The sequence below is a fragment of the Mauremys mutica genome, chromosome 8 (assembly GCF_020497125.1).
Source record: "Mauremys mutica isolate MM-2020 ecotype Southern chromosome 8, ASM2049712v1, whole genome shotgun sequence".
Lineage (NCBI taxonomy): Eukaryota > Metazoa > Chordata > Testudines > Geoemydidae > Mauremys > Mauremys mutica.
Genome location: NC_059079.1, coordinates 7,698,145 through 7,709,924, shown reverse-complemented (window position 1 = coordinate 7,709,924; position 11,780 = coordinate 7,698,145). Strand labels below are relative to the sequence as shown.

At 43.2% G+C, this 11,780-nt stretch overlaps 1 protein-coding gene across 6 annotated transcripts in view; it reads left to right on the top strand.

Annotated features, from left to right (window-relative positions):
• The first annotated feature begins 461 nt into the window (after positions 1-461).
• Positions 462-11,780, top strand: part of SPATA6 (spermatogenesis associated 6) — a 72,821-nt gene continuing 61,502 nt past the window's right edge. For 2 of the 6 annotated variants that reach the window (XM_045026757.1, XM_045026758.1), the window contains exons 1-5: positions 467-637; positions 5,345-5,482; positions 7,508-7,556; positions 9,064-9,105; positions 10,411-10,535. In XM_045026757.1, coding sequence (XP_044882692.1) covers positions 590-637; positions 5,345-5,482; positions 7,508-7,556; positions 9,064-9,105; positions 10,411-10,535 — 402 coding nt within the window. In that variant the 5' untranslated portion in view covers positions 467-589. Of the gene's footprint in view, positions 638-3,292; positions 3,329-5,344; positions 5,483-7,507; positions 7,557-9,063; positions 9,106-10,410; positions 10,536-11,780 lie in introns of those variants that run through there. The other 4 variants (XM_045026759.1, XM_045026756.1, XM_045026760.1 and 1 more) reach the window with 4 other exon arrangements.

Sequence of the window (11,780 nt, the reverse complement as noted above, 5' to 3'; positions counted from 1 at the left end):
GGGTGGGGATCACAGCGGTGGGGGGAGGGTTGGGAGGGGCGGTTTGGGGGCAGTGGGGCGCAGGGGGTTGGGGCGCTGTGTGGGTGCAGGGTGGGGATCGCAGCGGTGGGGGGAGGGTTGGGGGGGCGGTTTGTGGGCAGTGGGGTGCAGGGGGGTGAGGGGCTGTGCAGGGTCACGGGGGGCCGTGTGGGAGGGGCTCGCTCGCAGCAGCGGGGCGATGGCGGCTGCACGGAGAGGTCACCCCAGAGGCTGCAGACGGGAGCACGGTGAGGGAGGGGCTGGGGGACGCTGTGAGCACAGAGTGACGTGGCGCCGCGCCCCGCCCCGCGCGCTAGTACCACCGGGTTCCGCCTATCGCGCATGCGCATCACTGCCGAGGGCTTTGCTCGGTCTGCCCCTGCCCGTGGCGCTAACGTCATGCCATTAGCCCCGCCCCCGCCCTGGTCACATGGTAGCGTCCGGAAACGTTCCGGTTGCCACGACGACGGCGTCGTTCCTTGCGGGCGGGGCCGAGCTAGCGGCGCGGCGCATCCTGTGCGGGCCCGGAGCCGCCCTTCCCCCTCCGGCCAGCGCCCCGGGCAGCCCCCCGATGCCGCGGAAGGCGCTGGTCTGCGCCCTGGAGCTGGAGCTCCGCTCGGTGAGTGGCCGGGCCGGGCCGGGCCGGGCCGGGCGCCTGCCCCCAGCCGGACCCCGCGCTGCGGCCCCGGATGTGCCGCCGCTGCCTAGAGGGGAAACTGAGGCACGGGAAGGCCGCGGCCGCACGCCCCGGGAGATGGAGCCTCTGACCGGCCGGGCTCTGCCGCCGAGCTGCTCGGTGACCGGGGCTGTGGTTCGAGCCGCGCCCACCCCCCCACCGGGGCAGCGCCTGGGCCGCCCGCCACCTTCGCCGGGCGCTGCGTTAAAAGCCCCCGGGTCCCTCTGGTGATGGGCTGCGGCGCCGTGAGCTTCAGCCTCCTGCTCCGGCCGCCCTCGCCTTGCCCGGCCCCCTGCGGGGAGGCGGCTGAGCGCAGGGCCCGAGGGTCAGAGTCTTCCCAGGGGGGCGAAACCCGCGCAGACCCGGGGGTGGGTGGGGATGGAATTAGTTTCATCTGCTGGTATTTCTCAGGGCTAAGGCCCTACCGAATTCAGGGCTGTGGAATCCGGTCTCCCTCTGTGGAATCCGGTCTGCTGGGTGCTTTTACCCTCCCTGTCACAGGGGAGACCAGCGCTTCTCAAATTGGGGGTCCGGACCCAAAAGGGAGGTGACTACAGTGAATTGAGATGCTATGGAGGAGTCATGTGACCGTCCCGGGGACTGCTCAAAGTAGCATACCTGTATTCTGATTTACTGGCTCTTCCCATGATCCCCAACCATAATCCGTACGCCTTTGGAGACGCCTTGCGTGCCAGCTGGCAAAGTGAGGTTGGGATTGTGGTTGACTCTGCATGGTCAGTGCTCGCTTGGATATATAGGTTATATTAGCCCACTGGTTCCTGAATGCACTTGGCACAAAGAAAAATCCTGGATGCCATCTAAAATATGAAAACCCATTGTCCTCACATTGTCAGTGACAGCCTATGATGGAAATGGAGCTGGTATTTTTGGTTTCTGATTTGTTCCTACTGCTGGCAATTGCATGTTTGCTCTAAAACAGCGGCATGACCATGCACTTATTATGAGATGAAGGATGGGGAGGATACTAGCTTTCCTACAGTTGTTCAGGGATGGCAGCTTGGTAAGTTTCATATCAGCCTGTATCTATGGCTGTCTGATTAAAGATGACCTTCCCACCCATTCTCCCCAAAAAGCCCTTTTTGGTTGCTGGAAAGAAGAACTAGTATTTTCTCTCGGTTCTTCCTTGAACCTTGGGTTCTGGGTGCTGTAATGGGGTGTGGGGAAGGGTAGCCCCTACTCCCTCGCCTCTGGCTGCTGCAGGTAGGGATATTTGCTACTCTTCCCACCCTCAAGTTCTAGGTTGCAGTCAAAGGAGGCCTTTTAGTTATGTCCACCAGCCTCTGTTCTGAATGCGCCTTCCTAGAGAATAGCTCCAGTGCCTGCCTTTGATGCTACCTTTCCCAAGTAGCCGCAGAGTGAAATTCACCTGATTCTTCATTTCACTGCCAACTAGAGTTCTTACCTGCAGCAACATGCTGAATTACTAGAGCTGTGTGTCTGCAGGCTAAGGAAGTTAGTGTTGCACCTGTTTACATTCCATTCACATTTGGAAGGTTACCTTTGCAACCGTGTTGGCTAAAACCTTATTGTAAGTGAAAACTCTGTAGGAGTTGATGGGCATTGTTTGTCCTTGACACTGAGAGCATCTTATTTGTTAGTAGGCAAGTGGATTTTTGAAGCCCTGAGTCTGGAGTTAGTTAAATACACACACACACCACAGTTCTAAAACTGCATGTAAACTCAAAGAGCAGAACTCCCCTTGAAAGGAGATCATGGTTCATTATAATATGCTGTCCCCTTATATGAAATGAGTTTGGTGGGTCTCATTCCATTTCTTATTGGATGCTTATTGCATCACTGTGACCACGCATTTTTGGTAAGCTTGGCACAGAAGACACAAATTGAATGAGCAAGGATGCTGATCTAGTCTGTTACTGTATCTTACTGTAGAAGTAGCAAAGAATCCTGTGGCACCTTATAGACTAACAGACGTTTTGCAGCATGAGCTTTCGTACCCACAAAAGCTCATGCTGCAAAACGTCTGTTAGTCTATAAGGTGCCACAGGATTCTTTGCTACTTCTACAGAACCAGACTAACACGGCTACCCCTCTGATACTTGTATCTTACTGGTAGTCCCTCCAGGTCTGTTCTGAGATCAGTTTGATAGCACTGCTGCTCCCCTAACTGTACTTGTCTTGGGGATAATATTACCATATTTGTACATAGCATGTCACAAAGCATAGAGTAAAACTGTCCATTGTCCTTAAGAGATGCAATCAAATAGGGGCTTCAGCGTAGTCGTCAAGGTCTGTGCAGCTCCATGTGACACGTTATGGAAATTATTTAGTGAGTTAAAATGTATATTTGTAATTCACTGGTATATACCCATAAATTGGCTTTAAAAATTGTAGATTTAGTGCTTTTGCAGCTCTGCTAAATGAAGCCCTTAGTTTGTTTACAGGGCAGCAGAAGTGCAAGCTTCCAGCATACCCGAAGGATGGTCTGGGAAGAACTTCATTTTTCTGGCAAGGCAAAATGGGAAACTGGATGAAACTTGAGTCTGTCGGATTGGAGACTTGGATTCTGTTCTCAGCTCTGCCTTCAGTGACCTTCAAGATTTCTTTTTTGTTTTTTGTCTGTAAAATGGGGGAATGCTAGCTGCCTCCTCTAAGGTAAAGATATGAGGCCTTGGTTATAAGGGTTGTGACGTGCACAGAAATATTAAGAACATTCAGTTGAAGAGCTGAGACAAACTCATTGTCTCTTAGTTTGTGGTTCAGGGAATCTTCCCCTAGGCTACAAGGGGTTGCATGGGGAAGTCTCTCTCGCATTCATACTTACGTATGCATGAGTTTCATGCAAGAGGTGTAATACTTGGCAGGTATGCGTCAATCTTTAGGACTATTAGCTTGGTGCCTTTCATCAGAGATAATAGCTCTTGGAGGGGGAAACCTTTTGCTTAGCTAATATATGTTTTAACAGACTTTCTTGTTCAGACCACAGATCCCCATTAAATTCCACAAATCCAATGCTTAATTTGTGCCAGGGGTGAGCCCCGGCACCTTTAGGGTCGGCCATTCATAGCTCCAGCACATCTGGGCTTCCTGCATCAGTTATGAATATAAAAAAAATTGCTTGAGCCCCGGCACCTCTTTCATTATAAATTAAGCACTGCACAAATCCATTGGATTTAGCCTCCATAACTTCTTTCATTCAAGGATTATTTGTCTGTGATATATGAAGGATCTTTCTTTAGGTCCAGTAGGCATTCCTCATGCAAAATGTTCATCTGAGAGAAGGAGAACTGTAGCAAACATACCTCACTTCATTCCTGTCACTCTGCTCCCTTTCTCCTCTAGCTGACAATTGAAAATCTGAGCACTGCTTCTCCTGCAACCTTGTGTTGCAAGAGGCAACCTCACATTTATAATACTGTGATAATATGAGAGCAGCATAAACGGAAGTGAAAGGTGACTGGGAATTCTCTAGCTGGATCACACAGCAGAACCATCAGAATTGGAGAAAATAACATATAGCTGTGGGGAAGAGATTTGTGTGTGTTCTTAATGTGAGAGAACAGCTGAGAATTGTGTGATGTACATCACAGCTTGAAAAAAGGTATGAGATGCTCACTAGCCAGAGAACTAAATCTATGGGTTAGAAATAGATGTGAAAGACAATGCAGTGGCCACCACCCAGCAATGTCCAGGAGTATCGCTCTAGTAAAAAAGTCCAGTGTCCCTTTGGTACTCCTGCAGTACCCAGGGCCGCCCAGAGGATTCAGGGGGCCTGGGGTCTTTGGCGGGGGGCCCCTGCCGCTGAATTACCACTGAAGACCCGGCACTTCGGCGGTGGGTCTCGGAGCGGAAGGACCCCCCGTTGCCGAATTGCCGCCGAAGACCCGGAGTGGAAGAAGCTCTGGGGGCCCGGGCCATGTGAGAGTTTTCCGGGGGCCCCGGAGTGAGTGAAGGGCACTGAAAAACTCTCGTGGGGGCCCCTGCGGGGCCTGGGGCAAATTGCCCCACTTGCCCCCCCACCTCTGGGCGGCCCTGGCGGTACCCAAACTTTGCAACATCAGGAATTGCATTAGAAACTTTCCAGGAGCCCAAGAGCTACACCTAATTCCCACATACACTTACATAAACTTAAAAAAAAAATCCAACCCTAAAACAAATGTACCTTTCTTAGGCAGATTGAATTAGTTCACAAGCAATAAAAACTACCAGTTCATCAGCTGAGTCCTCACTGCCGGGAGGCTACATTTTAGGACTTGGACAGCTTTTGGGTCTTGGGACGTGTTTTGTATATCTCGTGTGTCATTGTTTGCTCAGTATAACCCTTAGTGATTAAATTATGTGGATCGTGAACACCAGCAACTATTATAAAGTGTGACCTTAAGATTGGGGAGTCTGGTTCAGCTCTGGCTGAAGTTAATGGAGCTGTGACTGCTTATGCTAGGGGAGAACTTAGTCCTAAATATTTTAAAACTATAAGTATTTGCCTTACTATAAGTAAGTATAGCTAGAATTACTTTACAAAAGGAGGGTGTGCAACTGAAATATGTTACCATATTGTTCCCAAGCAAACAACTATTTTCATCTCAGCCCATTCTATTTTTTCTCCCAAATATAACCATTAATTCTAATGCTGAAGCTCAAGTTTGTATAATAAATATGTTGTTCTTCCAGATAACTTGCCCTGGAGTATTGCTGAAAGACAAAAGTGAGCTCTATCTCAGCGCCTGTGTTTTTGGACAGTACAAAAGGACTCAATGTGTCCCTGCAGCATTTCCACTCTTCTTAGAAGAGAAACTAGTATTTGAAAAGGTATGATCCTAACATCGGACACGAGCATTTAAAAAACAAAGAACAGAATCCCCAAACACAAATGATCACAGTGAAAATGATATTGTATTATATACTAATTTCAGCAGCTCTTCAACACAAAAGACATTTGTTTTTTCAATATAGATATGGTAATTTAAAATAAATTTGTGAGCATATGACCATAGTATATCATGAGGATTTTTAGGGTTTTGTTCGTTCTTTTTTTACGAAATGACCTTTTTTTCCCCCCAATAGTTCCTCTTAGTTCCTGCCAAGTGTTATGCTTCTTAAATGTAGGTCAAAATGGAAAATAAAAGTAGGGAATAGGGAGAAGAATGAAAATTAAAAATCACAAAGTTAGATTATAAAAACAATTGGTAGCAAAAAGATGGAATATGAGCTTGGGCTTTCTGGTGACAGCTCTCTCCATATGAGCAGTTGTTTCCTGGTTTGATGTTGCAAGAGCCCCCTTGATGGCACTATAGCCTTGTAATTTACCGTTGCCTATCACCTCTTCTGTGTCCCTACTAGTTTCATTGTGAGTGCCATAGGAATAATGAAATTCTGTACCTTACAAACATGATTCCAGTTTTTGACTACTCATGAATAACAATACTTTGCATGTCTCTAGTGCTTTTCATCCAAGTATCCCAAAGCACTTTCAAAGACTGACTAATTAAGCCTCAACAACACCTTTGTGAGATAGGTAAGGCATGAAGAGGGATAATTTCACCCACCACTGAAAGGCAAGGTGGAAATGGAACATAGCAGCTATTTAACAGTGCACAACTAGAGTACAAAACAACTTAGGACAGGAAGTGCTGATTACTGTATTCAACTGAAACTGAGGGAGAAATCTAGGTGTATTTATAGAGTGCAATTTCTTAAGTAGGAATTTAGCCAGAGCACTGGGAATAACATCCAGGCTCTTAGAAATAGTGTCATTTAATAGCTTGAGGTATTCAGGCTCTCTACTTTTACATCTTCAAAAGTTTGGTACCTCCAGCAGTAGGATGTTCCTCAACAGCATGCTGAGGCAGTGACTCAGTATTGAATCAGTGGGAAGATTGCCAGCTGCTGAACTTTGAACACTACTGTCTTCAGCTAAAATTACTGTCTGCCCTCTAATTGGGTGTGATATTTGTTTAAAAATCTCATTGAAAGATACTGTAATGTTACCGTCCATATTCTGAAGATGAAAACTTAGCGTATTGTCAATAGAGTACAATTTAGGCATACTTTGCAACTGTTCAGCAGAGTTCTTCTTCTGCAGTTTAACTATAATGTATTAATCTATTTCCCCCTAGAAATTATAATAAACTAGTCACTATTTTAGCAGGACTTGCAGAAATGTTGTAGAGAGCTGCCCTTTCTGGCTCTCCAGCAGTAGTTAGTGAATGAACGGTATTCCCAGGGTGGTGCTGACATGATCAGCAATAGTTATGCACAAACAAGAATGTAATGGAAATGTGCCACGTTATTTTAAGTTGAGTTACAAGTGCCAGAAGAATTAGCAACATTATACAAATGGAAAGAAGACAAAACAAAAGGGAGAATAATTCTATTTTCAAATATCTAAGAAAATTGTGGGATTGCTCAGTGTAGAAAACCCAATAATTTAAAAAGTTGCTGACATAGACCCTTTAATCTTTTTCAGTTAAAGATGAAAAATGAACGTTTCTAACAAGATTAGCTATTTGTCTTTTATATTGCTGACATTTGTGCAGACTGCACTTGCATGTTATTCATGTGATTGCCTCTTTATCTATGGTAGATCACATAATTTAGATGGAGAGGAAAAAATCTTGAAATGGTTAGAAATCAGCTGACCAAAAGTGCCGTCTTTCTAAGAAATAGATTCTGTCTCAGTGCCAGGTTATCATTTCAGTTTTCTGTTCTTTTTTCCCTTTGGGGAATAGTACGGTTTGCAATAATCAATCAAAGGCAAACTTTAGTTTTCTCTAAGCACATCTGTTATTTCTGATCAAATGTGTCCATTACGTTGTTTTTAATCTTTTGTTTTAGGTATTTACTGATGTAGTTGATCCTGGAGAACTTGTTGAGCTACTTGAATGTAGGTTTTGCTTTTTATATATATTATATTGTATGCACCTAGGGCTAGATCCTCAGAAAGAGGGCTTAGGCTCAGCATTGTGGTGCCTAATATGTAGGCATTCTGCTTCCCAGCAGAATTCATGGCCACGAGTTTGGCGCTTGGACTCTGTATAGAATGCAGTGAGGAGTTAAGTCCCTTAAAAATAATCATGGGGCAAAAAGAAAAAGAGAGAGACTCTGTCTCCTAGTGGTTAGTGCTCTTTCTGGGAGACTCTGGTCCAGTCCCTGCTTCAAGGAATATTTAAGTATTTCATACAAAGTAGAACAGCTTTAACAGAAGAGATTGAGAGCCCAGTGTGAGCTGGGTTCCGAGCAGCTCAGCAGTGTCAGGATTTAAACAGTTTTGCTCATGCCCACAGTCACAACTTTAGATGCTTAAGGGACTTTACCAGTGGAAACGTAGGAGGCTGGTTAATTTAGGTTCCTACGGGATTATGTGGCCACTGAGCAGGGGTTTAAGAGGATCTAAAGTTTGAAACTTGCGTGCCTAAAATGGCATTTAGACACCCAAATCCCTTTGTGGATCTAGTCCTTGGTGGCTAATATCATATTAATAATATGGAATCTAAAGATATTTTTGAGAGTTGAGGGGTTAGACTGGGAACAGGAAAACATTCTTACTATCTCTTTGAAACACTAGTGGCTTAAGAATGATCTGCTACAAATATGTGTGATCATTCAATGAAACAGTCATTGCTCAAAGTGCGATCCTTCAAATCTGAGCCTAAGAAAGTTTTAGAGGATGCGATGGCTTCTTTTGATAGTAATAACTTCCCAGGAATACAGATAAATAAGAGGTCACTTCCAGAAATCTCTAAATTATACATTTCTTCTAGTGTATTCAAGAGAGTAAAATTTAAAACAGTTGAAAACGTAGCTTGTTCATATACAAAGACTTCATGAACTCAACAAACTGACCCTATATAGCAAGCTGTGTTCAAATACTTTGAACTTCAATGAGCATTTTACCTTGTCAAATGATTGTGATTTTTTTTTAAACAGAGTGACTCCACAATGAACAGTGCTGCCATACGTTGAGCATGATGAATCATATTAAAATAGTATTGTGCATGAACTAAAACTCCAAATCTAGGTCCCTTTAAACATTGTGAGAATTATAGTCCAAAACAGGATCCAAACATCATGGCTTCTCTGTAGTCTCTTCAAAGGATTGAATCCATGTGCTGCCAAACTTGACAGTGTCTGTTATAAGCTTGAGCAATAATTTATTATTTGCATTATGGTAGTGCCTAAAGACTCCATTGTGTTAGCCTAGGTTTGTAGTATTCAAATGAAGTGTTCATAATCTGCTCTTGGTACATCATAATTGTATTTATTACATTAGCCCATACATTGTCGAGATGGTTAAATCAGTGAATGGGTTGCTCTTTTACTTTGCATATTAAAATTACTTCTGATCATAGTTTATTTTTTGACTTATGAGAAAACTTTTTTTTCCTTTCTAGTTGACACAGCAGTACTTGAACTAATACAACTTGTTCCTCCAGGTATTGTATCAATCTTTTCATAAATTATGCAGTTTAATAGGTGAATTTCCATGAGGATGTACAATCATTTTTCTCAACATACAAACCATGTGGAAAGCTCTTCAACAAATAGTCCTCTGAATATAAAATGTTAATAGATCAAGAGGATCTCATTTTTGAAAGAGAATAAAGCTAATATTGAAATGTTCCATTCTCAGGCTTACGAAAGTGATAATACTTCAAAAATTGAAAATAAACCGAAATCACTCAATGCACACTTATTAAAGGCATCAAAATTCACTTGTGGTGTGTCTGCCTGTGAAGTTTCAAAGTGCATAATCTTGTTCTCAAAATGACACTTTTCTTTTAATGGTGACCACTGGGAAAAACCCTTATCCACGCTATAAATATTACAGGTCTCTGGGGAGAGGTGAAGATAATAAATAATGATTTGTCATATTTCTGTTATAGGTTTGTGTGATTATAAAAAAATCTATCTTAATGAAATTCAAATGTTCCCATGGATAGTATAAATGTGCATTTTATTGGAGTAAAATAGAGTTTGAAGGAGGACTTGTTTGAGAACTGTGGAATTAAAAGCACCCATAGTTACAGGTCCTTAATAACACCACTGCAAGCAAGAAAAATACTTGTTTCTCTCAGTGGCTCACTGGGATATTTATACAAAGAAACAAACTGAGTGTGGATTTTGTTGTTGTGGGAGCGTAGGAGTTTTTAGAAGGACAGGGTTAATTTCAGGGGCTCTGAGATTGCTTATAATGGACGTTTGGAAAAGTCACTGTGGTAGAACAACTTGAAAGTTGTATATAATCTATCTTGTGTTTTTTCTTTAAAGAAAATAGAACAAGATTTGAGGATCTTGAAATACTCTTTTTGATTGTACCTAAAATCCTTTCTGGCAGCTGGCTAAATCTCTGATTAACAACCACAATAGTTCTATAATACAGAATAACAGATGTGAAGTTGGCTACTGTTAGAAAACCGTTGGCTGTACATAGGAGAGGAAGAAGGAAAGAAATTGAAGAAATGTTGTAGGAAAACCTTTTACATGTCTCTTAGTGCAACAAAGGCAGTCTGCTTTACATAAATTTGGTACAGTATTGAGTAAAAGGTGCTTAAAGGCCCAATCCTGTGCATTCTTACTATCGGGCATAGTCCCACTTTAGTCAGTGGTCTTATGGCCTAGTGTAATAAGAGTTTTTACTCTTAATTTTTAAAGGTAAAAAGTTATACTAGTTTCAGCATAGTCTCATGCATGTTTCTCTACACTGTATAACTGTTTCCCAATACATATTTCCTTTTTAGTGGGAGAAATTCTAGCCACTTATGAAGAAAATACAAGAGATTTCCTGTTCCCTGACCCTAAGCTTACTCGTGGGCACCATGGTTCAGATCGTGAAGTTTTAATGAAGCGGTCTTCTAGTTTTACAGTAAGTGCATACCGTGTATTGTACTTACGATACAGTATGTTTCACAGGAACAGCTTCGTGAACTACCTCAAGCCAAAAGTGATTACTTTTGACAGATAATTCAATACCTGAAATGGCAAGTCCTAATCCAAGGCTGAACTTTGTGAAGATACAATATGTCTGCTGGAAATGTTATTTTAACCTGATGTGCAAACGATACTTGTGAACAAGTTAGTTTCTAGAATGATTTGATATATAGTACCATAGCCTTTATTTCTTCTTTTCACTCATCCAGTGGGAGGGAAGCTAGATTTACTGCCAGCAGGAACCATCAAATTGTACAGCAGTTGAACTATGCAACAGGGCAATCTTATTTTTGTAACTTTCTCCCCCACTTACTCTTTTTGTTACATTTTGGCTCCAGTTACATTGGAAACCCTCTGGGTCAAGGTCAGTTGATCCATCTGTTTGTACAACATTGCATGCAGTGTGTCTCCAGCACTCACTGGGGCTTAAGGGATCTCACAAAATAAGAATAAATCATCATCATAACCTATATTTAGACGCTGTTATAGCTTTGGTTGTCCCTTCTAGAACTTGTCAAACTCTCTTTAGCCTCCATTCACATTGACTGGCCTCGCCATTTTAGAAACTAGCCACATTTAGGCTTTCAAAAAAGCCATAATAGCTGAGGGGTGATTGGCAAAGTGAATAGAATGAATTAGCATTGGTCTTTTGTAGTTGCGGGCTCAAATGTACACAAAATGAAAATAAGTTTGGTCTCAGCCTGCACCTTGGTAGGCGTTTAAAGCTGACGATTGTCAGATGGGAACAGGATAGTCCTGAAAGCAACTTTAAAGGAAATATCATTAAAGTGACAGAACACTGAGATTGGGATGATTTGGGGCTCAATTGACCTGTCAGTTACTACTGAATTTCTTAAATTCATGATTAAAGGTCAAAAATGGCTTGCAGCTGGTACACTGTGCCTCATAAGGGCAACCTGAAAATCACTCTGTCAGTTATAAATAGAGGTGACAAGTTTCAGAGTGGTAGCTGTGTTAGTCTGTATCAACAAAAACAACAAGGAGTCCTTGTGGCACCTTAGAGACTAACACATTTGTTTGGGCATAAGCTTTTGTGGGCTAGAACCCACTTCATCAGATGCATGCAGTGGAAAATACAGTAGCAGGTGTGTGTGTGTGTGTGAAAAGATGGGAGTCGCCTTACCAAGTGGGGGGGGTCAGTGTAACGAGACAATTCAAT